Source organism: Papio anubis, chromosome 6 (genome assembly GCF_008728515.1).
Source record: "Papio anubis isolate 15944 chromosome 6, Panubis1.0, whole genome shotgun sequence".
Taxonomy (NCBI): Eukaryota; Metazoa; Chordata; class Mammalia; order Primates; family Cercopithecidae; genus Papio; species Papio anubis.
The window spans coordinates 146435636-146463330 of record NC_044981.1 but is presented as its reverse complement, the minus strand read 5'-3'; the positions used below and the strand labels follow the sequence as shown (position 1 = coordinate 146463330).

The following is a 27695-nucleotide window of genomic DNA, read 5'->3' as shown; positions in this document are numbered from 1 at the left end:
GGAACTCACAGATATGGAGGGTCAACCGTACCTATAAATCTCCCTTAGTGAACTCACCATGTTTCTTTCTTCTTTTTTTCTGCTTCATTTTTATCTGCTCCTGAATTAATAAGCATAGGACTGTTATTCCTAAGAATTGTTTTCTATTCCTTGTTAATCAGATATACTAAATCAGTTAATGTATCAGATGTTATCTTTCCTGTGTAACAGATGTGCTTTTTAAGTTTTCTTAAAAAATTCTTAGATACCTCATAATCCAGTGTGGAAATATGTGCTTTTTAAAGTGCTATAGAATGACTATGTGTATTCCATTTACAAGCTTACTGTTGGTAAAAGATCTGAGATTTAAGTGATGTGAAGTAGTCTGTGCAGCCAAAAGCTAGCCCGGAAATTCTGACTTCTCATAAATACCTTACTTCCTAGTATAATGATTGGGAAATACTCAAATATTCAGAATTTTAAGTTATAAAATTGATAGGGTTTTTTGGTCCACTCAAATGAAAATATGGAATTCTATGGCAATTGAATGTTTTATGGAAAGCTCAATGTGTAAACTGATTTCTCTTTATTACAGTTGTTCAAACGCAGAAATGTCTCTTTGCCCAGAAATGATGAATCTATGCTTGAAAGTCCTATACAGGATCCAGATATTAGTTCCACTGTACCCATTCCAGAGGTATATTTTACAAAAATATGTTTCAAATTATATCTCAATAATTTTAGCAATAGTATATATAATAAATATTTATGCATGCAAAATTATTCATGTAAAATGTTTAAATGGTAATTATATTTTTGTGTGTGTGTTTTAGGAAGAAGTTGTTACTACAGATATGGTTCAGATGATTTTTTCTAATAATGCTGATCAACAGCTAACAGCAACACAGAAATTTAGAAAGCTGCTTTCTAAAGGCAAGAATTATTTTCAGTATGCTTATTTGATATTACAGGATTTTGTAGTAGAGATTTATTTTATTGTTTTTTTTAAATTTTAAAATACCTTTCTTTGCTAGACACAGGTGTTATATTCTCTGTAAAATATATTGTAAAGTAACATCCATTTTTGAATATGATGTTACCAAAGTAACATATGTTGACTCTAGAAAAACTGTAAAAATGTAAAAGCAGTTAAAGAGGCAAATATAAAGAGACTAATCCTGCTGCCAAGAAATAAGGTTAGAGATATATATTTTTTAATTCTTGTAGAAATATTTTTCAGACATGATTTTTTAAATGGTACCATAACATAGAGTATGAACATAAAATGATGTAATCAGGCATTTAAATTTTTCTCAATTTTAGATTACCATAAACATGCTACAATAATTGTTAAGCAATATAAATTTCCTTAATATTCATTCATAAAAGTGAAGTAGGGGGTCAAAGGGAATAAACTGTATTAATTTACACTCCCATCTTCAGTTTGTACAAGCATTCATTTCACTATTTTTACCAACATTCACAATTCTCTTTTTCTTTTTTTTTTGAGACAACATCTCACTCCCATCACCCAGACTGGAGTGCAGTAGCGGAATCACAGCTCACTACAGCCTCTACTTTCCAGGCTCAGGTGATTCTCCCACGTCAGCTTCCTGAGTAGCTGGGATGGCAGGCATACATCACCACGCGCAGCTAATTTTTTGTATTTTTAGTAGAGTCAGGGTTTTGTCATACTGCCCAGGCTGGTCTCAATTTCCTGGGCTCAAGTTATCCTCCCACCTTGGCCTGCCAAAATTCTGTGATTACAGGTGTGAGCCACCATGCCTGGCCTCACAGTTATCTTTAAGAAAAAAATGCTTATATAATAGTAATTCATTATTTGGCTTTTTTTTTTTTTTGTAATTAGGTGGAATATTTTGCCTTATTTATTGGTTCTTTATAATACATAATTGCCTTTTTATGTTATTTGACCAATTTTATATTGAGTTAATAAGAATTCATTTAAGTAAAAATTTAAATCTTTGTCTTGTGTTTCATATATGGAATTTATTGAACTAGTAGGTCTAATTTTATGGGATTTTATATATGAACTGATAAGGTTTTGAAAATGCCCTTAGTTCAACTGCCTTATCATCCTAAGAGAGACAGAGGTTAGTGACACATGAAGAATGAAAGAAATCTTGTGATCAGGTTAGCATAGATTATAAGGCTTTCACTTTTGCTTTTTTACTGTAATTTATGTTCATAAATAAATTTAACTTTCAATTTCTGTTCCTCACATACCTTAGCAATGTTAAGAAACCCTTATGCAATCAAGAATGGCTTCTCTCTTCCTCACAATACTTCACAGTTTTGGTTTTTATAATTGGGATTATTTTCTGAGTCAGATTAATATTGTTAAATTGTTTTTTAATTATATTTCGTCAAGATTTTATTTTGACATGTCATACTGTTAACATAATTTATTTAGATTTATTTAAGAGTTTTAGAGTTTGCCGCTGGTGTTTTTGTAACATTTCCTTATTATTGAATTCTTTATCTTGATTAAATTTTTATTAAAGCATTACTTGAAGGATTTTCTACCCCTTTCTTACCCCCATTCTAGGAAAATTGCATTGGTACAATTTTTTTAAGCCTTTATATGTCTAAATACTATATTTCTGATGTCTTTGAGCAAGTTGTCTGGGTATCGAATTCCTTGATCAGAAGATTTTGTCCTCATTTACTCTAATTCCTAAAGGTATTCTGTTTCCGTTAAACTGTACTATCTTTCACAGAGACAATTGTGTTCTCTGTTTCTTCTTTGTAATGGAATTATGCTTGCCTAGTTGGACATACAGCAAGGAGTTAATAGACGTTTTCTTTCACTGATTGATGTGGGTTCCTGCCAAATCTATCAGCCCTAGAAAAATAATAGATTTACTGTATTTTTATTTGATCTGTCAAAGTAGGAAATATGAGAAAGCAAGCATCTAGAGCCCAGAACTGGAAGCAGAAACCACAGGAAACTTTGCCTCTTTTCCAAGCATTTCTTTATTATAATTAGTGTTCTTACTGTAGACACTAGGAAGATATGAATATGCCCTGGGTACTGCACAGCCTGTCTTAGCTCTAGCTTTTACTCCTCTGACTTAAGTCTGTGACGGTGACCTTTTGTTACATCGTCTACTTATTTCCTTGTCATGGCCACCCTTGTGGATGTAAATCACAAACCATCCTTTTCTTCAATCCCAGTTTTGTAGAAAGTTCTCCAAAGCTTTTTTCTTTTGCTTGACTCTTGCTTAGTTTTCAGTTCTGAAGGAGATGTTCCCCATATACTACTTATTGCCATAATGACTAAAAGTCTTCTCGGTAGCAGTTTATCACCATTATAAGATTATATAGACTATCATCCTGTCAATATAATACTAATAGTAGGTCATGATACCTGTTAGATTAGCTGACAATCCAAGTGCACTTTAATTGCTTTCTTTTAGATGAAGATAAATACAAATGTGTTGCTTTTAATTCACCAGGAAGAAACTATATTTGGGTTCTTATGTGTATGTGTGGGTATATCTCATATCTATATTTACTTTTATATATATAGCTGACAGTCTCAATGCCCACCTCGCCCTACCCGCCAACCACAAAACCCTGTGTTTTCTTCCTTCTCTCTCTTTCTTTCATAAAGAGCAAGACAAAATTTCTGTCCATTAAATTTAAAACAAAATAGGATAATATATTTATGATTTTCTTTGGAAATAAAGGAAAAACAAGAAAGTGAAGGTAGTAATTGCAATCCTATAATTTTGTTTTGATTTTTTTAAGGTGGAAGGTAGAATGATTAAGAATACTTACTGTTTTATCCTGTCGATGTTTTATAACAGTATAAGTTAGGATCTGGAATTCATTTTTCCATTTTGAAGAATTGGGGCTTTTCATGTAGAACACCCAAACAAAACTTGATGGGTATAACTTTACTAACTTTGCAGAAATTTTCTAAATTTTGCCCAAGTTAGAAGACTAGCAAATTTGTAGAACAATGAAAAGGAAGAAGGAAGTCTGTTTCTAAGTAAGTCTTTCTTAACAATTGAGAGCAAGGTTTCTAGGATTTGAGCTGACTTAAAACTTAATGAAAATATTTTTCTATATCAAAAAGAACGATTTGTACAGATGTTTTATATCCACCATTTGCTTATTCATCCTACTCATTAAACGCAGTATGTTAACATTAATATATGAGTTCTTTATGATCAGTAACACAGTCAAATAGAGGAAGTAAGAAGAAAAGGAAGAATCAGAAGTGGAAATGAGTCTTTTCTTTTGCATGACTACATGAATACATAACTCAGTAATATGCAATTTGGCTGGTGGATGCAGGGCAAGGGAAGGAATAACCATGATGATATAATGAGTTTGATTTTGGGTATGCTGCATTTTGAAAGAAGGTGTGAAAATTCATTTTAAAAGTTGTGAAAATAAAAATACATCTTATAGTCACTTAGGAATATGGTCTGAAATCTAGGAAAGGAGAATTCAGCTAAGAACAACAAAGCTAAGGTTGTTAGGTTTGTGAATTATCACAAATAGTAATAATATCTGGTACTTGAATTAACAAAATAGGTACATTTTCTAAGATGAGAATAAACAGGAATAAGACTATCCCAAAGGGGCACCAATAGGGAAGTTACGGAAGAACCACAGAGGGTACGTTTTGCTGAAGCCAAGGTAGAAGAGAGAGTTCTTTATACTTAGATGACCAGTACCTGAAATGTCTTTGTCTGGATTTTATATAAGCTTCCTAGATATTTTATGATTCTCAAAAACTGTCTGCATTTCATGAAAATTATCAATAATTGTAGACAGTCCATTAGCATTTCTGTAAAAAATAATTCCCGGACAAAAAAGAATCTCGTTTGACAGACATTAGGTAAATTGTGGTTGATAATGAAGGAGATATGCTTAGAAATTAAGGGTAGTACTGTAAAGAATTAGTGGAAACTTTACTCCTCAGTTGGTATTTTGAGTTTTGGACAGAAATAATCAGTGTTTTGAAGGTGTCCTCAATAGCCTTCAATTTATAAAATTTAAATGTTTATGTAGGAAATATTTTTAAAATTTCTTGCAGTGAATGAGAAAGCGGAATTTGCAAAATGTACAAAAAAGTTATACTCTGGAGAAAATTTGACTTCAATTACATCTAGCTAAGGGTTTTAATCTTGGGTCAGGGAAGCCTAGGAAAGAGTTATTTTATGTGCCCTGTTAATGGACACAGGGACCAGATTGTTTTCTTTTTGTGTATTTGTAATAACTTAAGTCTTTTTAAATTTTTAGAACCTAATCCACCAATAGATCAAGTTATACAGAAACCAGGAGTTGTACAGAGATTTGTGAAATTTCTTGAAAGAAATGAAAATTGCACTTTACAAGTGAGTCTAAAGTTTTCTTTCTTAATTTTTCTCTAGAAATGACATGTTAAAGTTTCTAGTGAAAGCAACTTCTGCAGTATTGACTCTATTGTAAGCATTAAGTAAATACTTGGTAATTAAAAGAAAAGGTAGTGCCACCTGTCTTGCCTTGGACATGGTTGCAGTGCTAGTTTTTTCTAGGAATTGTTATTTTATTAAGCAATTTTGGAAAAAGTATATAAAATCATTACTACTGTTAATAAACAATTTATAGTTGTTAACCTTTAATAACTTTTTTGTTTTAGAAAACTTCGGACTAAAATGTTATTAAATTTATTTTGATTCTTAGCTAGCCAGGGTTCTAACTTTTACCTCTTAAAACACTTTTAGCTGATTGATTAGTTCTTTTTTTCAAAACAGAATAAATTAGTATTTAGTGTTATCTAGTAGAAATGTGATCAGAGTTAAGTTTGTCATAAAGAACATGGGTTCTCAACCATGATATAGTTACAATTTTAAGATGTCTTCCAAATAATTTGCTACTAATGGTAATTTACTGAAGTTTGTGAATATTTTAATGTTAAAAAAAGATTGGTTTTCCTGACATTCATTGCTATGTATTTTCTTAAGTCAGAGTACAGGTTGGAATTTTATCTATGTATCAGGAATTGCACAAGACATACACCTAACTTATAAATGCTATTGTCAATAATGGAGAACTGTTACTTCAGTAACAATTATTGAATTTAAGACTTAAGAGTAGTGGTCTACCTAGCTGAATAATTTGGGAAAGATCCTCACATTTTAGGTATAAGCAAAGGAATGTATTGCATGTGTGAATGTGAAAAATTGTTGAGAATGTTTACAATAAGAGTCTCTAAGAGGCTACTTTAGTCGTGTTGCAGTTTTATTGTCAATTATTTTGAACTAGAGATCATGACATCTGGTTCCATGGCTTTATACAAGCCCTAAGTCCAGACTAAAACCCAGACCTCTTGATACCTATTATTTGGCTTTTTAATTCCAATTGAATGAAAGAAGAAATGATTGAATGTGAATAAGTAAAGTTATTGAGAACTAGTTTGAGCCACGCATCATGTAAGATATTGTAGTTCCAAAATTCAGATGTCCTGTCCAGAGAAATTCCTCACTTTCTCCTGGGAAAGACAGACATAAAAAAGATCTGTGGTAACGTCATGTCCTTAGTGCTCTAACAGAGCTATAAACAAAGTACTCTGGGGATACAGAATATAGCAACTTACTCTGTTTAGGGGAAGTTTAAGTTTAAGACTTCACAAAGGTAGTGTTGCAGGACTAGTCTTGAGGATGAAGGAGCCTTTGGCAGACCGAAAAGAGGAAAATTAATACTAGGTTTAGAGGATAGCATGTGTAGACAGCACAGTGTGGGAAGATTTGCTGGGCATGGTGGTTCACACCTGTAATCCCAGCACTTTGGGAAGCTGAAGAGGGAGGACCTCTTGAACCCAGGAGTTTGAGACCAGCCTGGGAAAATAGTGAGACCTCATCTCTACAAAAAAAATAAAAGTTAGCTGAGTGTGGTGGCATGCACCTGTAGTCTCATCTACTTGGGAGACTGAAGTGAGAGTATAACTTGAGCCCAGACGTTTGAGGTTACAGTGAGCTGTGATCACACCACTGCACTCCAGCCTGGGCCCTGTCTCTAAATAAATAAACACACACACACACACACTGAGAAGTTAAACATTTATTAATCACTGTAATTAAAAACTATAGAAATTCAGCAGTGTGGTCTTGGGACAGCTACATGTTGTGCCATGTTACCCAAGCACATGTGAAGCATGTTAGTTCATATGATTGTTCCATCTAACTAACAGATCTCACACTGGGGGCCTACAAACAAGTTTTGTTGGCCTGCGCATGTTTTAAAACGTGAATTAGATATTAAACGTTAAAAAATTGGGGGATTTCAAATGAATATCCAGGTTTTTGGCTCCTTTTGACAAATCAGAGGTGTTGCCATTGTTGTCAGATAGTTAAAATGAAAGGAGGCTGAATAGGCATTCTGTCTCTATTTTCTTTTTTTAACTGGAAAGTTTACCTTTTTTTAAAAAAATTGTAGCCATACGCTCTAGGTTTTCACAGTTGTCACTTGCTTATCACTCGTTTTATGTTTAATTGGTTGCTGGTAGGCTTCTGACTTTACCAGTCTCCACTAAGGCTTTCTGGGGTATACTAGGGGCAAGTTTGTAGAGTAACCTTTTAGTTGTCTACTAGTTTATTTCATTATCTACAATTGGTTAGAACTATGGTCTCCATTATTTTTAAATATAAATTCCCTTTAAAATTTGTTCTTAGTCCTAAACGTAAAAGTAACTGTACTTTTTAGTATTTCAGTAATGCCTTTGGGTACATTTTTTGTTACTTATAATGACATCTACATTTATGTGAAAAGTTATTTATGTGAAATATTAAAAAAATTTTTTTCATGGTTAATTTTATATGTCAAATATGTGAAATATTTTTTAAGCTATAGTCGCTGCTTAGTTTGCCTTTGGATTTGTGGGTTGCTTTCAGTAATTCACTAGTTCATTGTTTTGGAGCCATGGTTGAATTTTCTCAGTTGCTTTTATTTTAAATCCATAATGTATATATATATTCAGATTTTAATTGAGTTGATATGAGTAACTTCTCAGAGACTCTGCAGCTTAAAAAAATACCAGAAGTCCCAGCACTGGCTCTGTTAATAATGAAAGCTTGATGTTGGACGGATACCTAAATCTCTCAACTTCTAATTTTTTTGTTTCTTAAATAAGTAGAAAGTTACATGATCTGTAGAGAAATAAGTACCTCTTATGATTCTAAGTGTCCTGAACATACTGTTGTTACAAGTAGTGTCTCGTATTTGTTTTTAAACTGCTTGCTTTAGAATGCTTGGCTCTGTAATAATAAAGAGGAGTTTTATGAATTATAAATTCAAAGGTGTTTATATATTGTTGATTTTGTATATTTTCATTACATTTTTATCAGTTATCTTTTCTGTAATCAGTGATCTTTGATGACAATTACTTTTTTTCCTAAGAGTTTTTAATCCTTAAATCTGACTTCACGGTGAACCTTATTAAGTCAGTCTTTCACAGTTGTCCTAGTAGGTCTTTACTCCCTCTCTTTCCTTCTTTGCCTTTCTGGCATTTCTTTGGTTCTTTCCTTTATTTTATCTTTTTTTCTTCTTAGTTTGAAGCTGCATGGGCATTAACTAATATAGCATCTGGAACTTTTCTGCATACCAAGGTAGTGATTGAAACTGGGGCTGTTCCAATTTTTATCAAACTTCTTAATTCTGAACATGAAGATGTTCAAGAGCAGGTACGTTTCTAATTTGTATTGTTATATGTACTAGAATTCAGCTTTCTCTTGAAAGTACCATTTGTAATCACAATGTATAATTCATTTTTGTTTCTAATTGCTGTATATTGCATTAAATTACAGTAGTGCTTTTGGTGTTAAGTTAGAAGGGAGGAAGAATGAACAGTTCCAGACATAATCCTGGGTTCTCTATAAATGTGATTGCAGCTAGCATAGGAATTACTATTCCTGTTTATAAAAGTGCATACTGAGGCTGGGCATGGTGGCTCATGTCTATATTCTCAGCACTTGGGAAAGCTGAGGCGATCAGATCACTTGAGGCCCGGAGTTCGAGGCCAGCCTGGCCAACATGGCAAAATCCCAGCTCTGCTAAAAATACAAAAATTAGCCAGACATGGTGCCACAGCTCCTCAGGAAGCTGAGGCACAAGAATTCCTTGAGCTTTTGGAGGCAGAGGTTGCAGAGAGCTGAGATCATGCCACTGTACTTCAGCCTGGGTGACAGAGCGAGATTTGTCTCAAAAAAAAAAGTGCGTACTGAGACTCAAAAGTTAGTAACTTACTTAAAGTCACAATGAATGGCAGAGCTGGGTTTTAAAGCGGGACTGGTTTGACTTCTTGTTCTTTGGGTATATGTAGATTATTTTGTTGCTTGTTTTAAGAGTATCACATTACTTTGAATAGAACCATTTTTTAATAAATTTAATAAAGTTTTGTTGTAAGAGGGAAAATTTAATTACATATAATTGTACCATCTGAATAAAATCAAGTCATTTGACATTTTTGTTTTGCATCATTTTTATGTATATGAATCTGTTGATCTCTCTACCATTTTATTCATTTCATTTTATATATATATTTTTTCAGTTAACACTAACATTGGGAGCCTTTTCTTATGGCAGTAATTATTCTTCCAAGGAAATTTTACTGATTACTCAATATCTGCTCAGACATGTATCATAATTTGTTATCTATTCCTCAATTGTTGTACACTTGGATTATTTCTAGCTTATTGGTGTTGTTAATAATATGAATATCATTACATGTCATCACTCTTTATGTGCCTTTTGATTATTTTACTAGGAAAAATGACTACCCTGTCAAAAGAAAAATTTTCTTTTTTTTTTTTTTTTTTTTTGAGACGAAGTCTTGCTCTTGTCCCCCAGGCTGAAGTGCAATGGCACGATCTCGGCTCACTGCAACCTCCGCTCCCCAGGTTCAAGCAATTTTCCTGCCTCAGGCCTCCCGAGTAGCTGGGATTACAGGCGCCTGCCGCCACGCCCAGCTAATTTTTGTATTTCTGGTAGAGATGGGGTTTCTCCATGTTGGCCAGGCTGGTCTCGAACTCCTGACCTCAGGTGATCCGTCTGCTTACGCCTCCCAAAGTGCTGGGATTACAGTCGTGAGCCACTGTGCCCGGCCAAAAGATAAAATTTTTAAAGCTCTTACTATGTATTTCAAAGTCAGACTCTAAGAATGTTATACCAATTAAGATCTCCACCAACAGAATATTATCCTCCACAAGGTAGAAAATGTCTTTAGTTTAAAGGTTTTTCTTAAAAACAAACAGAAAAATCTTAGGTCTAGAGTAGATGTTAAAAATACTAACTTATATTTTAAACATTGAAATAAAACTTTCCCAATTGAAAAGTAGCATGTCTACTTTTGTACTAACACGAAAAGTTTATGGTGTTAGTACAAAAGTAAATGATAAAATAATATGATAATTTGCATTTGCATGATTTCTTACCTAATTGAAATTTAGTAAATCAGTATGTGTTCTGAGAAACACATTTTCATCATTGTGCATATTCCATGGAGTCTATTTACACAGACCTAGATGGTTTATAGCATGGCCTTTTGCATCCAGTCTACAAACCTATACAGCATGTTACTGTACTAAAAATGCTGTAGGCAGTTTTTCTTTTTTTTTGAGACAGAGTCTTGCCGTGTCACTCAGGCTGCAGTGCAGTGACATGATCTGCACTGCAACCACCAACTTCTGGGTTTCAAGCAATTCTTATGCTTCAGTCTCCTGAGTAGCTGGGATTACAGGCACCTGCAATCACACCCAGCTAGTTTTTGTGTTTTTAGTAGAGACGGGGTTTCACCATGTTGGCCAGGCTGGTCGCAAACTCTTGACCTCAAGTGATCTGCCCACCTCACCTCCCAAAGTGCTGGGATTACGGGCATGAGCCACTGCACCCGGCCTACTATAGACTATAGTGGTAAGTATTTGTGTATCTAAAAATACAAAAGGTACAGTAAAGATATGGTGTTACAATATTTTGAGACTACCATCTTATATGCAGTCTGTTATTGACTAAAATGTTATGCAGTGCATGATTATAATTGGAAAATGTGCTAGATAGATATATTTTGTCTTTCTGTGTAAATTCAGAGTAAACTATGCTCTTTGTTGAACAGTATAGATATTTCACTAGTACGCAAGGAAAACTGTTTTTTTGGAGACAGAGTTTCACTCTGTTGCCCAAGATGGAGCATGGCTCATTGCAACCTCTGCCTCCTGGGCTCAAGTGATCCTCACACCTTAGCCTCCCAAGTAGCTGAGATGACAGGTGCATGCCACCACACTCAGCTAATTTTTGTCATTTTTTTGGTAGAGACAGGGTTTTACCATGTTGCCCAGGCTGGTTTTGAACTCCTGGTCTCAAGCGATCTGCCCACCTCAGTTTCCCAAAGTGCTGGAATTACACATGTGAGCCACCCTGCTCAGCTGGAAAACTTTTTAAATGTCCTATCTTTCAATTTGAATAAAAATATTAAACTGCATTTTGAAAGTTTTTCTTCTCTACTTTTTTTTTTAACATGTCACAAACTGTTGCTTTGTTCATTCTGTACTAAAATCTCATTCCTGAAGGAAAGCCTCTAATTTAAAATATTGTTTTAAGATTTTTTTTTTTTTCCTAAGGCTGTTTGGGCACTTGGCAATATTGCTGGTGACAATGCAGAATGCAGAGATTTTGTTTTGAATTGTGAAATACTTCCACCTCTTTTAGAGTAAGTACTTTATCACAATTAAGTATGTATCAAAAACTATATACTCCACTATATTCTACATATGTAATTAAGTTCTTCAGTCATACTTTTAAATTTGTCTTATGGTTATCAGGCCTATAGTAGCTTGAAAGTAGGTAGAACCAAGAGAAATTTTCAAATTGTTATCTGTGTCTTTTATGTTCTCTTAAACCACACTTAACAGTGGTCATTGCTCACTTGATGCTTACTGATATAAATATAAAATAATTATTCTGCAAAAACAAGGATATATAGTAGTTTATAATACAATAAAATTTACATATTGCTATAGCAGGGAATCCTTAATACTTGAACAGATAGTGTATTTAGGATGTCAGTATGTTTTAAATTTTATTAAAAGAACAAAGATTTTAAGATAGAGATTTTTCTTTCAGGATTAGAATTTTACTTAAAGTGATTTATCTAATAGTTTCTCCAACTACTTTATGTATTTTTTAAAAAAAGAAATTACCCTGTAATATAAGGTCCTTTATAGAAATGACATAAAAATTTTTGAAAGACAGGTTTATACATATTGTTTATGATTAAGAGGATCTTTATGTAGGATAAATGCCAATGGCAAGTAGTGAAGAAACATACTAATCAAGGAGATGGTTAGAAGTAAATATTTTACTCTTCATTTCTGCGTGGAGGTACATTCTTCATCCTCTCCAGCTGAGGAATTGAATAGGAAGAATAAATTTCTAGACACTAGTTTTCATAAAACGTTTTACTCTAGCTTTCTGTGGACAAGTTATTTCTTGGCATGATTTCATTTAACCAATATTAATCGAAGATCTGTGTGCAAACCACTGAACCACTCACTATAATTTCATTTATTATGGGCTTAAAGTTATTAGCTGAGCTATAAAAGAGAGTACTGATTTAGAGTTCAATATTAATCCTTTTGAAGTCTGTACTATTAAAAACATTTCTTAAAGTTTCAATTTGATACTTGTCTCACCTGATTTATGTGGTGTATAAATTAACTGAGCAATTTTTGTTTTTGTTGTTCTGTCTCTATTTCATTTTATTATTTGTTAATATCTCAAGTAGGTAGTGGTTTATGAAGTAGTCAACATTTCTTAGGTCTAATCTCTTTAAATGTCCTAAGGTGCTTTTTAACCATGACTGCAGAAACCAAACTAAAAAATAAAATGAAGGAAGAATAACCAGTACCCAGCTATGTAGTAATAGTTATAAAAACAATTTCAGGCTGGGCGTGGTGGCTCATACCTGTAATCCCACCACTTTGGGAGGCCGAGGCAGGTGGATCCCCCGAGGTTAGGAGTTCAAGACCAGCCTGACCAACATGGAGAAAGACCCCGTCTCTACTGAAAATACAAAATTAGCCGGGTGTGGTGGTGCATGCCTGTAATCGAGAGGCTGAGGCAGGAGAATTGCTTGAACCCGGGAGGTGGAGGTTGCGCTGAGCTGAGATCGTGCCATTGCACTCCAGCCTTGGCAACAAGAGTGAAACTCCATTTCAGATAATAATAATAATGTAATAATAATAATTTCCAAAAAGGGTATTAGAAAGTTGGAAAGTTTCAGAGTTTCATTATAAAACTTCATCTTAGTTGCAAAGTATTAAAAAAAATAAGAAAGATAGTTAAAAGGAAGTTAAGTTAGATACTCTCACTGGAGTTGGGCAAAAGGAAAAGTTTTCAGCTTAAAAAATGATTATGCATTATTTGTTGTTCACATTGTAATTCATATTTGGTAATGCTTAAATAAATGTAAAACGAATGTGTCATTTTATCTGTTCTGTTTGAGTGATATTTTAATTTATTTTATTAGTATTGATTTGATTCTCAGTAAGTCTTTTCCTACTATAAACTATTCCGATACAACTTTGCTGTAATTTAACTCAACTTTATAATGCAGCATATTTGTACTTTCTCATAATAACTCCATTAACACAAAAAAAGAACAATAATATACAACAGGGGTTGGCCAGCTTTATCTCTTAGGCCAAATCTGGCTTGCTTCACGTTTTTGTAAATTAAGTTTTATCGGAACACAGTCACACCTATTCACTTACTTAATGTCTTTGGTTGCTTTCATGCTACATCAGCATAGGTGAGTAATAGTAACAAGAAAGAGGGCCTGCAAACCCTAAAAATTTGTCAACTCTTAGCATACAAAATCAGTATAACTATTTTATTTCCAAATCTGTTTTATTTTGGAGAAATCTCACATCTGTTTTTAGGAAAGCCTTTAGAACAGAAACTTTTTTTTAGTGTGGTAGAATACATGTAACCAGTTTAACCATTTTAAAGTGTACAATTTGGTGGCATTAAGTAGATTTGCAACATTGTACAACTATCACTACTGTCTAGTTCCCGAATTTTTTTTACCACCTTAAACAGAAACCCAGTACCCCCATTAGCAGTCACATCCTGTTTTGCCATCACCTTGTGCCTTGGAAACTACAAATCTGTTTTCTCTCTCTATGGATTTGCATATACTGTATATATCACATAAGTGGAATCATACAATATATTACCTTTGTGTCTGGCTTCTTTTACCTTACTGTTTTCAATGTTCATCCATATTATAGTGCATGTATCAGTACTTCGTTCTTTTTGTGGCTGAATTATATTCCGTTTTATGCATGTGCCACATTTTATTCATTCATTAATAGATGAACACTTTGGGGTGTCCACCTTTTGACTACTATAAATAGTGCTCCTATGAACATTCATATACAAGGTTTTGTTTCAGTACTGGTTTTTAATTCTTGTGGGTATATACGTAGAAATGGAGTTTGCCAGGTAATATGGTAATTCTATCTTTAATTTTTTAGAGACTACCAAACTTTTTCACAGCAGCTATACCATTTTACATTCTGCTAGCAATGTATGAGTGTTGTAATTTCTCTATATCATCACCAATACATATTATCTGTTACTCTGATTTAGATCTTCTTAGTGGGTGTAAGTTGACTTTTTCATTTCTATAAAAGGGTCATTGTCATTTTGATAGGGGCTTCATTTACTTTGTAGATCACTTTAAGCAGTATTGCCATCTTAATAATATTAAGGCTTCCAATTCATGAACTTGAGATATCTTTTGATTAATTAAGCTCTTTCATTTTGACAATATTTTGTAGATTTTAGTAAACAGGTTTTATACCTCTTTGGTTAAATGTATTCCAAAGTATTTTATTCTTTTTATTCAAATGTAAATGAAATTGTTTTCTTTATTTCTTTTTTGACTTGTTCCTTGTTAGTATATAGAAATACAACTGATTTTTGTGTGTTGATTATTTATTTATGTATTTATTTTATTTATTTTGAGACAGGGTCTTGCTCTGTCACCTAGGCTGGAGTGCAGTGGCGTAATCTTGGCTCACTGCAGCCTATGCCTCCCAGATTCAAGCGATTCTCGTGCCTCAGCTTCCCAAGTAGCTGGTATTACAGTCATGTACAACCACACCTGGCTAATTTTTGTATTTTTAGTAGAGATAGAGTTTCACCATGTGGCCAGGCTGGTCTTGAACTCCTGGCCTTAAGTGATCCATCCCCCCTTGGCCTCCCAAAGCTCTGGGATTACAAGTGTGAGCCACCACACCCGGCCTGTGTATTGATCTTGTATCCTGCAACTTTGTTGAATTTATTAGCACTAATAGTTTTTTTTGTGGATTGTTGTGGATTTCCATATATTAGATCATGTCATCTGTCAATAATGGTAGTTTCATTGCTGAGCATAGTGGCATGTGCCTGTAGTCCCAGATACTTGGGAGGCTGAGTAGGGAGGGTCATTTGAGGTCAGGAGCCTCCTGGGTTCAAGTGGTTCTCATCCTCAACCCTCCCAAGTAGCTGGGAATACAGGCGTGCACCACCATACCAGGCTGATTTTTGTATTTTTAGTAGAGATGGAGTTTCACCATGTTGGCCATGCTGGTCTTGAACTCGAATTTGAGGTCAGGGTCATTTGAGGCTGTAGTGCACTATGATCATGCTTGTGAATAGTCACTGCACTCTAGCCTGTGCAACATAGCAAGACCCCATCTCTAAATTTTTTTTTTTTTTTACAGATAGTTTCATTTCTTGCTTTCCAATTTGGCTGTGTTAATTCTTTTTGTTGCACAATTGCTTTGGCTAGAGCTTCCATTACAGTGTTATTTAGAAGTGGCAAAAATGAGTGTCTTTGTCTTCTTATCTCAGAGTAAAAACTATAACTCTTTCACCATTCGGTGTGATGTGAGCTATGGTTTTCGATACATGCCCTTTATCCTGTTGAGGTAGTTTCCTTCTATTTCTGGATTCTTTTTTTTTTTTTTTTTTTTTAGACGGAGTCATGCTCTGTTGCCAAGCTGGAGTACAGTGGCACGATCTTGGCTCACTGCAACCTCTGCCTCTTGGGTTCAATTCTCCTGCCTCAACCTCCCAGGTAGCTGGGACTACAAGCGTGCACCACCACGCCCAGCTAATTTTTGTATTTTTAGTAGAGACAGGGTTTCCCCATGTTGGCCAGGATGGTCGTGATTTCCTGACCTCGTGATCCACCTGCCTCGACCTCCCAAAGTGCTGGGATTACAGGTTCAACCTGTTTAGTGTTTTTATCATAAAAGGATGTTGAGCCCTTTTAAATACTTTTTGCATCCAGTTGAAATGATAACTTGTTTTTTAAATTCATTATATTAATATGGTTTATTATTTTGATTGATATTTGTATATTGAACCTTCCTTGCATTCATTGGTTAAATGCCATGTGGTCATAATATATGCTGCTAAAATCAGTTTCCTAGAATTTTGTTGAGGATTTTTGCATGTATATTCCAAAGAAATATTTTTTCTTTTGTAACTTTTGTTTTGATGTCTTTGGCTTTGGTATCAGGGTAATGCTATCCTCATAGAATTGATGAGGAAGTGTTCTCTTATTTTTTAAAGAAAAATTTTGCAGTTACATAGTAGGTGTGTGTATTTATGGGATACATGAGATGTTTTGATATAGGCATGCAATGTGAAATAAGCACATCATGAAGAATGGAGTATCTATGCCCTCAAGCTTTTATCCTTTGAGTTACAAATAATCCAGTTACATTTTTTCCATTATTTTAAGTGTTCTCTTATTTTTTGAAAGAGTTTGAGAATTATTCATTAATGTTTGGTAGAATTCACCAGTGAAGCCATCTGATGCTGGACTTTTCCTTTTTGGGAAATGTTTGATTAGAATTCTATATCTTGTTATAGTTCTGTTTAGATTTTCTATTCTTAAGTCAGTTTGGTAGTTTCTGTGTTTCTACGTGGTTTTTCATTTCCTCTAGCTTATCTTTCTTGGCTCTTGATGATAATATTCTCATATAATTCTTTCTTGTTGTTGAAATGCTGATAGTAGTGTCTCTACTTTCATTCTTAATTGTAGTAATATGATTATATATGGAGTCTTGCTCTGTTGCGACTGGAGTGCAATGGTATGATCTCGGCTCACTGCACACTTCGCCTCCCAGGTTCAAGTGATTCTTCTGCCTCAGCCTCCCAAGTTGCTGGGATCACAGGTGCACACCACCACGCCTGGCTAATTTTTTTTATTTTTGTAGAGACATGGTTTCACCATGTTGGCCAGGCTGGTCTTGAACTCATGACCTCAGGTGATCGCTTGCCTCAGCCTCCTGAAGTGCTGAGATTACAGGTGTGAGCCACTGCACCCAGCCAAATTGTAGTAATATGAATCATTTTCCTTTTGTCCATCTAGATAAAGGCTTGTTTTTGTTGATTTTTTTTTTTGGTCAAAGAACTACCTTTTTGTTTAACTGATTTTCTGTAGTGTTTTTCTATTCTGTATTTGATCTCTGGTCTTAACTTTATTTTCTTCCTCCTGCTAGCTGTAAGTTTCATGTACTCTAATTTTTCTAATTTCTGAAGGTGGAAGGTTATCTTTTTTCATATGGGTGTTAACAAATTTTTTTCTGAGTATTAATTTCACTACATCCCTTAAGTTTTGGTGTGTTTTTATTTTTATTTATCTCAAAGTATTTTCTCTGTGTGTGTGTCTGTGTGTGTGTTTTAATTCGCTAGTTATTTAAGAGTATGTGCACTTTGGGAGGCCGAGACGGGCGGATCATGAGGTCAGGAGATCGAGACCATCTTGGCTAACACAGTGAAACCCCGTCTCTACTAAAAAATACAAAAAACTAGCCAGGCGAGGTGGTGGGCACCTGTAGTCCCAGCTACTCGGGAGGCTGAGGCAGGAGAATGGCGCAAACCCGGGAGGCGGAGCTTGCAGTGAGCTGAGATCCGGCCACTGCACTCCAGCCCGGGCGACAGCGCGAGACTCCGTCTCAAAAAAAAAAAAAAAAAAAGAGTATGTTACTCTACTCATAGTTCTGAATTTTCTAATTTTCCCTCTTTATTTTTAGTTTCATTCCATTGTTGTCAGAGAAGGTCCTTTTTATGATTTCACTTTTCAAAAATTTATCAGGGCCAGAGCCAGACATGGTGGCTCATGCCTGTAATCCCAGCACTTTGGGAGACCAAGGCAGGCGGATCACTTGAGGCAGGGATTTGAGACCAGCCTGGCCAACATGGCGAAACCTCATTTCTACTAAAAATACAAAAATTAGCTGGGCTTGGTAGTGCATGCTGGTAATCCCAGCTACTCAGGAGGCTAAGGCAGGAGAATTGCTTGAACCCAGGAAGCAGAGGTTGCAGTGAGCAGTGATCATGCCACTGCACTCCAGCCTGGGTGACAGAGTGAGACTCTGTCTCAAAAAAAAAAAATTTACTGGAGCTGGGTGTGGTGGCTCATGCATGTAATCCTAGCACTTTGGGAGACCAAGGCAGGCGGATCACTTGAGCTCAGGAGTTCAAGACCAACTGGACAACATGGCAAAACCCCATCTCTACACAAATACAAAAATTAGCTGTGTGTGGTGGTACGTGCCTGTAGTCTCAGCTGCTCAGGAGACTGAAGTGGAAAGATAGCTTGAGCCCGGAGGCAGGCAGAGGTTGCAGTGAGCTGAGATTGCATTGCTGCACTCCAGCCTAGGCAACAGAGTGAGAATCTGTCTCAAAAAAAAAAAAAAAAAAAAAGAAAAAAGAAAAAATTATTAGATTTGCTTTGTGATCTAATATATAATGTATTCTGGATAATGTTGCATGTGCGCTTGAGAAAAAATATATATTCTGCTATTTTTGAATGGAATGTTGTCTAGATGTCTGTTATATCTAGTTGATTTATAGTGTTGAATTCCCCTATTTTCTTATTAATTACCTACCTAGAAGTTCTGTCTATTATTTGAAGCAGCATATTGCTCTCTCAAATTTTCATTGCACAACTGTCTTTTTCTCACTCCAATTCTGTCAGTTTTTGCTTTGTATATTTTGGGGCATTCTTGTTAGACCATGTAAGTTTTTTTGGTTTTGTTTTTGCTTTTTTTTTGAGACGGAGTGTCGCTCTGTCGCCCAGGCTGGAGTGCAGTGGTGTGATCTCAGCTCACTGGAAGCTCCACCTCCCGGGTTCAGGCCATTCTCCTGCCTCAGCCACCCTAGTAGCTGGGACTACAGGTGCCCGCCACCATGCCTGGCTAATTATTTTTGTATTTTTAGTAGAGATGGGGTTTCACCGTATTAGCCAGGATGGTCTTGATCTCCTGACCTTGTGATCCACCCACTTTGGCCTCCCAAGTGCTGGGATTGCAGGCATGAGCCACCGTGCCCGGCCTAGACCATGTAAGTTTTTAAGTGATACTTCTTTTTTTTTTTTTTTTTTTTTGAGACAGAATCTTGCTCTGTTGCCCAGGCTGGAGTGCAGTGGTACAGTCTCGGCTCATTGAACCTCCGCCCCCAGGTTTAAGCTATTCTCCTGCCTCAGCCTCCTGAATAGCAGGGACCACAGGCACATGCCACCAAGTCCAGCTGATTTTTGTATCTTTAGTAGAGATGGATCTCACCATGTTGGTTAGACGGGTCTCGAACTTTTGGCCTCAGGTGATCTACCCACCTTGGCCTCCCAAAGTGCCGGGATTACAAGCATGAGCCACTGCATCTGGCCCATGTGTTACTTCTTCCTGATAGATTGACTTTTTATCAATATATTGTGTTATTCTTTGTCTCTGAAAACAATTTTTGACTTACAGTCTAGTTGGTCTCATATTAGTATAACTGTTCTGGCTCTGTTATTATTTGCATGGAAAATCGCTTCTCGGCCTTTTGGCTGAGATCAAGTGTATTATTTGCATGGAAGATCTTTTTCTATTTCACTTTCAACCTATTTTTGTCTTTGATTCTATGAGTCATTTGTAGACGCATCGTAGACTTATTATGGGTTTTGTTTTGTTTAATGTATTCTGCCAGTTACTGACTACTTTTGAGAGTTTAATTCATTTACATTTATAACTACTGATAAATGGGGACTTACTGTTGCCAGTTTATTATTATTATTATTATTATTATTATTTGAGCTTTTGTAGAGACAGAGTCTCATTATGTTGCCTAGGCTGGTCTTGAACTTCTGGACTCAAGCAATCCTCCTGTATTGGCCTCCCAAGGCAAGGGGATTATAAGTGTGAGCCATAGCACCTGGCCATTGTTATTTGTTTTCCAAATGTCACTTTTTTTTTTTTTTAAATAATTTACAGTATTGATTCCTTTCTTGTTTCCTTTCCTATTTTTTTAAAAGTTTTTTTTTTTTTTTTTAATGGTTACTCTAAGGAATATAATTAACACCTTAAACTTGTAACCACCTTGATTAAATTACTCGCAGTTTACCTTCAAAATTATACAAAGAACACTACTCCTATACATTTCTGTCTCACCCTTCTTGTTATTGCCACAAATTACAATATTACACATTGTGTGCCCATTACCCTAGATTTATAATGATTTTTTTTGCGTTTTACTTTTGAAAAAAATTTTATTTATTTATTTATTTATTTTGAGACGGAGTCTTGCTCTGTCACCCAGGCTGGAGTGCAGTGGTGTGATCTCGGCTCACTGCAAGCTCCACCTCCCAGGTTTATGCCATTCTCCTGCCTCAGCCCCCTGAGTAGCTGGGACTACAGGCGCCCGCCACCATGCCTGGCTAATTTTTTGTATTTTTAGTAGAGATGGGGTTTCACCGTGTTAGCCAGGATGGTCTCGATCTCCTGACCTCGTGATCTGCCTGCCTCAGCCTCCCAAAGTGCTGGGATTACAGGCGTGAGCCACCGTGCCCGGCCCCTGCATTTTACTTTTAAGTCATGTAGGGAAAAAAAGAGGATTTACAAACCAAAAATTCTGTAATACTAGCTCTTAGAGTTACCTATGTAGCTATCTTTAGCAGTATTCTTTATTTCTTTGTATGGTTTTGAGGTATTGTTTATTGCCCTTTCATTTCAGCATGAAGGATTCCCTTTAGCTCTTCTTGTAAAGCCGGTCTGCTAGTGATGCCTTTCCTCAGCTTTTGCTCATGTAGGAATCTCACTTTCTCCTTCTGTTTGGAAGGATTGTTTTGCCAGATATTCAAGTCTTGGTTGAGAGTTTCTTTCAGCACTTTGAATATGTCATCCCATTGCCTCTGTCCTTCATGGTTTTTGATGAGAAATCAGCTATTGATCTTTATGTGGAATCTTTGTATACTATGGGTCACTTCTCTCTTTTTGTTTTCAAGATTCTGTCTTTGTCTTTTGATTACATGTGTCTTCATGTGTATCTCTTTGAGTTTATCCTTAGAGTTTATTTTGCTTCTTGGATGTGTAGATTCATTTCTTTTATAAAGTTTGAAAAGTTTTCAATAATTATTTCTTCACATATTCTTTTCGCTCCTTTTCTTCTTGGATTTCCATTATGCATATATTGGTATACTTGATGGTATTTTGCAGCTTTCTTAGATTGTGTTCATTTCTTGTCATTCTTTTTCTTTCTGCTCCTCGGTTTGAATAATTTCAGTTAACCTATCTTAGGGTTGTGGATTCTTTCTTCTCCCTGCTCAATCTGCTGTCATACCCCTCTAGTGAATTTTTAATTTCAGTTTTATACTTACAGCTTCATAATTCCTATTTAGTTCCTTTTTATAATGTCTGTTTCCATAGTGATGATTCTGTATTTGTTGAGACATTGTTTTTATAGTTTTCTTTAGTTTTTTTGTTCATAGGTCCTTTAGCTGTTTTGAGTGTATCAGACAATGAATTTAAAATCTTTGCATAGTAAATCCAATGTCTGTGATTTCTCAGGGAAAATTTCTTTTAATTTATATATTTCACTGTTAATGGACTACACTTTTAAAATTTCTTTGCATGCCTTATAATTTCTTGTTGAAAAACTGGACTGATTATTGTAACTGTGGAACTATGGAAATCAGATTCTCCTCTCTTTCCAGGTTTTCGTGTTGCTCCTTGTTGTAGTTATTTATTTGGGGACTTTTAAAATTAATTTTATAAAGCCTGTATTCCTTGTCATGCGTGGTCTCTGAAATCTCTTTTTCCTTAACTCAGTGGGTAGCTAATGGTTTGACAGCAGAGAGTGCTTTAAATATCTGGAGCCAAAAATGAACAAACAAAGTCTCCAGGTTTTTAAAGATTGGCCCTGCATTGAGCCACCTCTTCAATGCTTAGTCAGGCTGATTACAGCTGTGACTTAGCACTACTTTACTCCCTGCTGGTGCTAAGTCTAAAGAAAAACTAGAAGTGAAAGCGTAGGTCTCTTCATGTTTTTTCTGATTGTGGACTCTGCCCTGGACATGTGCATGGGCCTTCAGATTGTTTTATACATGTGGGAGCTTTTCACATCCCTCATAGCCCAAGTATCTTACTCCCCACCTTTCCAGACAGGTTTTCGATGTGTCCCTTGTTTGCCTCAACTGTATCTTTTGCTCAGGTGTCACATCTCATTCATTTGCCTTTTAATGTTTTTGAGGACCATTCCTTGTTTACAAAGCTACTTTTCCACCCTGAGAGAATTCCCAGTTATGCAAAACAAAGGCAAGCCCTTTGCATCAGTTTTTCAGGGAGCCTCCAAATAGGTCAGAACAGACAAACACAATTCCTTGGAAACAAGTTCTGCTCTACTCCTTTCAGAACCAGGAACCCACAGTGAGAACTCAGGCTTCTGTCTTAAAGGTTGCTGCCAGGCTGGGGAGGGGGTTGGGTAAGAGTAGGTTAAAATGCTGGAAACCTTTCCTACCAGATTTCAGCCCTTTCCTGGTTAAAAGTTATCTTAGTTGCCATATACTTTTGACTATCTTCAGAGTTCTAATCAACTTGATTCTGACAGTGTTTGCAAGTTTCTTGGTGTTCCCCCAGGAACAAGCACCTGTTCTGCACCATATTTGCATATGTCACTCTAAAATGGGGATTTTTTTTAACCTAGGTTCTTTGTACTTCTAGCAGGTTTGTGGAGGTCCTTAGGAGGTTAACAAAATACTGAAATTGCATGCCAAATTTTGATGTATGTGCTTTTTTTCTGAGGTAAGGATCCATTATGGTCTCAAGGGGGTCCATAATTCTAAAAGTTTCAAGTACTACTATTTTAGGGGATCTCCTATTTAAATATAAATAACTAAAACATAAAGTTATGCTTTGAAAAAAAAAACCTGTAAGTAGTAACTCCTTAGGAGCTGAGAAGAAAAATTCTCATTTTAGATACTCAGTTTCTTAGTAGATACCAAGGTTCATTGCAAACCAGGTAAAAAAATACTAAGACATACTCTGTTAAAAACACAACAAAAGAACTTTCCTTGTCAGTAGGTAATCTTTATATAATTTGAAACTGTATTCCTTGCTTTCTGAATTCATATATTATTTTCATGATTAAAAAAATTAATCTGGCCGGGCATGGTGGTTCACGCCTGTAATCCCAGCACTTTAGGAGGCTGAGGTGAGTGGATCACGAGGTTAGGAGTTCAAGACCAGCCTGGCCAAGGTGGTGAAACCTCATCTCTACTAAAAATACAAAAATTAGCCAGGCGCGGTGGCAGGCGCCTGTAATCCCAGCTACTCAGGAGGCTGCAGCAGGAGAATTGCTTGAACCCAGGGGGCAGAGGTTGCAGTGGGCTGAGATCGTGCCACTGCACTCCAGTGTGGGTGACAGAGTAAGACTCTGTCTCAAAAAAAAAAAAAAAAGAAAAATTAATCTAGTATTCTTTCTTTAATATATATAGAAATAAGTAAATTTCCCATGACATCCTCTTAAGAATTCTTTTAAGAATTCAGATTGTAGATTCAAACTTTAGAAAATAGAACTGTAATATGCTTATTTTGCTTCTGAAAACATAATGAATTTTAGATTCTTTTTTCCTATTTTACTAGTTTGAATATCTTATAAAATATATTGGAGAGAAATTTTATGTTACGATAGCTGAAGAGGAAAAATGAATGTAAGGTGATAATTCCTTTTTTTCCTTTTTCTTGGCAGGTTATTAACAAATTCAAACAGACTCACAACAACAAGAAATGCTGTGTGGGCCCTCTCAAATTTATGTAGAGGCAAAAACCCTCCTCCAAACTTTAGTAAGGTATGAGTAAAATACACAAATTAAAAAATCTGTTTCCATAAACCTAAGTTTCTATATAATAGCTTTTTGATGTTTAAGGAACTCCGCTTTTTGCTTAGTAATTATTTTCTTTATTGACCATACAATGTTTGCACATATACAATATTCAAAAGCTTTACAATACAAAGGAAGTGTCCCTTGTACTTTTCCTAACACACCTTAAATTCCTGTGCCCAGAGGCAGTCACTGCAACCACATGTATGAAGGACTTGACTTTAGAAATCTTCTAGTCTAGTTCTCTCATTTATAGGAAAATAAGTCCCCCAAAAGATTAAATAATTCCTTTAGGTTCACCGTTTGTACTTTTCCATTGTAACTTTTATATCTTAGGGTATCTGTTTCCCTATCCACTGCATTTTGCCTCTAGAAATACAGATGATTAATTAATTCCCAGTTTAGTTTTATTGTTTAAGATGCTGTTAGGAAGGCAGAAAGGGGGTAAATTTTTAGAATACCGTTCTACTTCTTTTGAATTTAGTATCTAAATTTAGTATCTAGCACTAAGAGAAGTTTAAACTTTGGTAAAGATCTAGTGATGAAGTTTCTGGGGATAAAAAATAATACATTTGTAATTTACAAAGGTAAATCATGAACTAGTATGCCTTCTCATTTTACTTTTCATTTCATTTCATAAAATATTCAAAAGACATAAACTCAAGAGTTGAGATTTAATAAAAGTAGTAATTTTAATTGTCTATTCACATTAACTCTTAAATAAAACTGGCTCTTCCCCATCCACTGCCCTTTTAGCTGGAGGTGAAGAATACAAAGATATGCAGTACATTTTGATACTACTGCTGCGATTTGTGCTGACATGCCAGTAGTTTTACCTGCCAGTGTTTTTGTACCTTTAGTGCAAATGTCAACAAAATGAAAAAGACGAATGATGTCTTAGTATTATTATGAAAATAGTTTTGACATCACATATACCCCCAAAAGGGTTTTAGGAATCCCCCAGGGGTCCATGGACCACCCTTTGACAACCACTGTCTTACAACAGTCTCCTTGTAGGTAACTACTTGACTGATTCCCTCATCTTTGTTTGCTTAGAAGTCACATTTTTGATGAGCTCTACTGTTACTACTATTTTTAATAATGTAATCTGTCACTGTGGTGCCAGTGGAAGGTATCCAAGTTACTGGCGGCAAATCCCTATGGGTCTGCAGCAACCTCAATTCTTGCTTCCTCAGAAGAAATAATTCAACTGAGAGCATTAGGTAGAAAAAGAGACCAAGACAAGTTTCAGAGCAGGAGTGGAAGTTTATTTAAAAGGCTTTAGAACAGGAAAGAAAGGAAAGTACTCTTGGAAGGGACCCAAGCAGGCACTGAGGTCAAGTGCCGTGTTTAAATTAACCTTGATCCTAGGACTATAGACTGGCCCCTTTCCCATGATTCTTCCCTTAAGGGTGTGCTGCCTCCATGCCCAGTGCCCTCCTTACCCTTGGGGGGAGGTGAGCATGAGCAGTGTGTTTAGGAAGTTGTATGCATGCCCATCTGAGGCTTTCTTCCCTTTTCCAATAGTGTGCCCCCCACCCCCGGAAAGTTATACTCTGCCATTTTGTCTCTTAATGCACATGCCTGAGAAGTTGCATCTCCCTGGTGCCCGCAGTCAGTTAACACTTTAGTGCAACAGGTGAGGATCATCAGGAAATGGCCTGTTCCTGGCACTGGCTGCCAAGTTTATCACTTTTAAAGATGCAATGTGATAATTGCCAAACCATCACCTGACATTCCTAGTGGGTGGGGGAGCAGCCCTCTCATGCCCCGCTTAAGTCTGTGTCTACCTACTGTAACAACTGCTGTCAGCCCATGAGTATACCTGACCTTCTTCGTTTTTACTCTATTTTCTTCAAATCACCTTTTAACATATGTGTTTTTCTGTTTATGTATTTTAATTTTATTATTTATTTATTTATTTATTTTTTGAGATGGAGTCTTGCTCTGTTGTCCAGGCTGGAGTACAGTGGCGCTATCTTGGCTCACTGTAACTTCCGCCTCCCAGGTTCAAGCTGTTCTCCTGCCTCAGCCTTGAGAGTAGCTGGGATTACAGGCGCACGCTACCTCGCCCAGCTAATTTTTGTATTTTTAGTAGAGACGGGGTTTCACCATGTTGGTCAGGCTGGTCTCGAACTCCTGACCTCAGGCAGTCTGCCTGCCTTAGCCTCCCAGAGTGCTGGCATTATAAGTGTGAGCCACCACGCCTGGCCCTTATATATGTATTTTAATTTTTAAAAATCTTCCACTAAAATGTGAACTCCTAAGGGAAACTTTGTCTGTTGTTTACTTATGTATTCCAAACTTATGAAATAATATCACATTTTGGGGCTTAAGGCTTGTTTGTTAAGTACATTTTCTGTAATTTTATATGAGAGATTTGTTTTTTAATCATTCACTTTTTTTGAAATTTTCTTTTTTTTCTTCCTTTTTTTTTGAGATGGAGTTTCGCTTGTCACCCATGCTAGAGTGTAGTGGTGCGATCTCAGCTCACTGCAACCTCTGCCTCCCGGGTTCAAGCGATTCTCCTGCCTCAGCCTCCCAAGTAGCTGGGATTACAGACACCTGCCACCATGCCTGGCTAATTTTTATATTTTTAGTAGAGACAGAGTTTCACCATGTTGGCCAGGCTGGTCTTGAGCTCCTGACCTCAGGTGATCTGCGCATCTCAGCCTCCCAAAGTGCTGGGATTTACAGGCGTGAGCCACCACGCCAGGCTGGAAATTTTCATTTCTACAATCGTATTTTATCTTTTCAATAATTAGTTTTCTTACTCTCTGGTTGCTCATCTTTAGGTAGAATTCTCTTCTTTTATGGACTCAGCAAATTGTCATATCTAAGGATTTATAGTGTTTTTTGTTTGTTTGTTTTTTGGTATCTCTGTTTCTTTGTGCTTTTTTTGTTTTGTTTGTGGTTTGTCTTAATCACTTTAATGTTGGAGGCTATCTTCATTTATCTGGTGATCTTTGAACAAATTTCGGAAGAAACTAAAAAGCTGATTGGAAGATGAGTGTATAAATGGACTTCATTGTAGGATAATTGGGCAGCAAAACCATATTTTTTTGAGGAACACTAAATTTCAGTCTCTCTTCAGAGACCATTCAGTTTTTTCAGAGACAGAGTTTCCATTCTCTTGCTGGAAGATGGGTAGATTGGGTTGAGGTATAGAGTAGGTAACATACCTGGCTACTAAATATCCTGCAGCTGGGCACTGTGTCTCATGCTGTAATCTCAGCACTTTGGGAGGCTGAGGTGAGGGGATCATTTGAGCCCAGGGGTTCGAGGCCAGCCTGGGCAACATTGTAAGAACCTGTCTCTACAGAAAATAAAAAAAATTAGCCGAGTGTGGTAGCACATGCCTGTCCTCCCAGCTACTCAGGAGGCTGAGATGGAAGGATTGCTTGAGCCTGGGAGGTTGAGACAACAGTGAGCTGTGATCATGCCATTGTACCTCCAGCTTGGGCAACAGAGCAAGACCCTGTCTCAAAAATAAAAAATACAAATAATAAAC

At 36.1% G+C, this 27695-nt stretch overlaps 1 protein-coding gene and 1 pseudogene across 5 annotated transcripts in view; both read left to right on the top strand.

Annotated features, from left to right (window-relative positions):
• KPNA5 (karyopherin subunit alpha 5) overlaps positions 1-27695 on the top strand; it is a 66079-nt gene that overhangs the window by 22761 nt on the left and 15623 nt on the right. For all 5 annotated transcript variants that reach the window (XM_031667471.1, XM_031667474.1, XM_031667473.1 and 2 more), the window contains 6 exons: positions 575-676; positions 813-912; positions 5257-5351; positions 8544-8675; positions 11607-11695; positions 24052-24151. In XM_031667471.1, coding sequence (XP_031523331.1) covers positions 575-676; positions 813-912; positions 5257-5351; positions 8544-8675; positions 11607-11695; positions 24052-24151 — 618 coding nt within the window. The remainder of the gene's footprint in view (positions 1-574; positions 677-812; positions 913-5256; positions 5352-8543; positions 8676-11606; positions 11696-24051; positions 24152-27695) is intronic.
• LOC116275634 lies at positions 19857-19952 on the top strand (annotated as a pseudogene).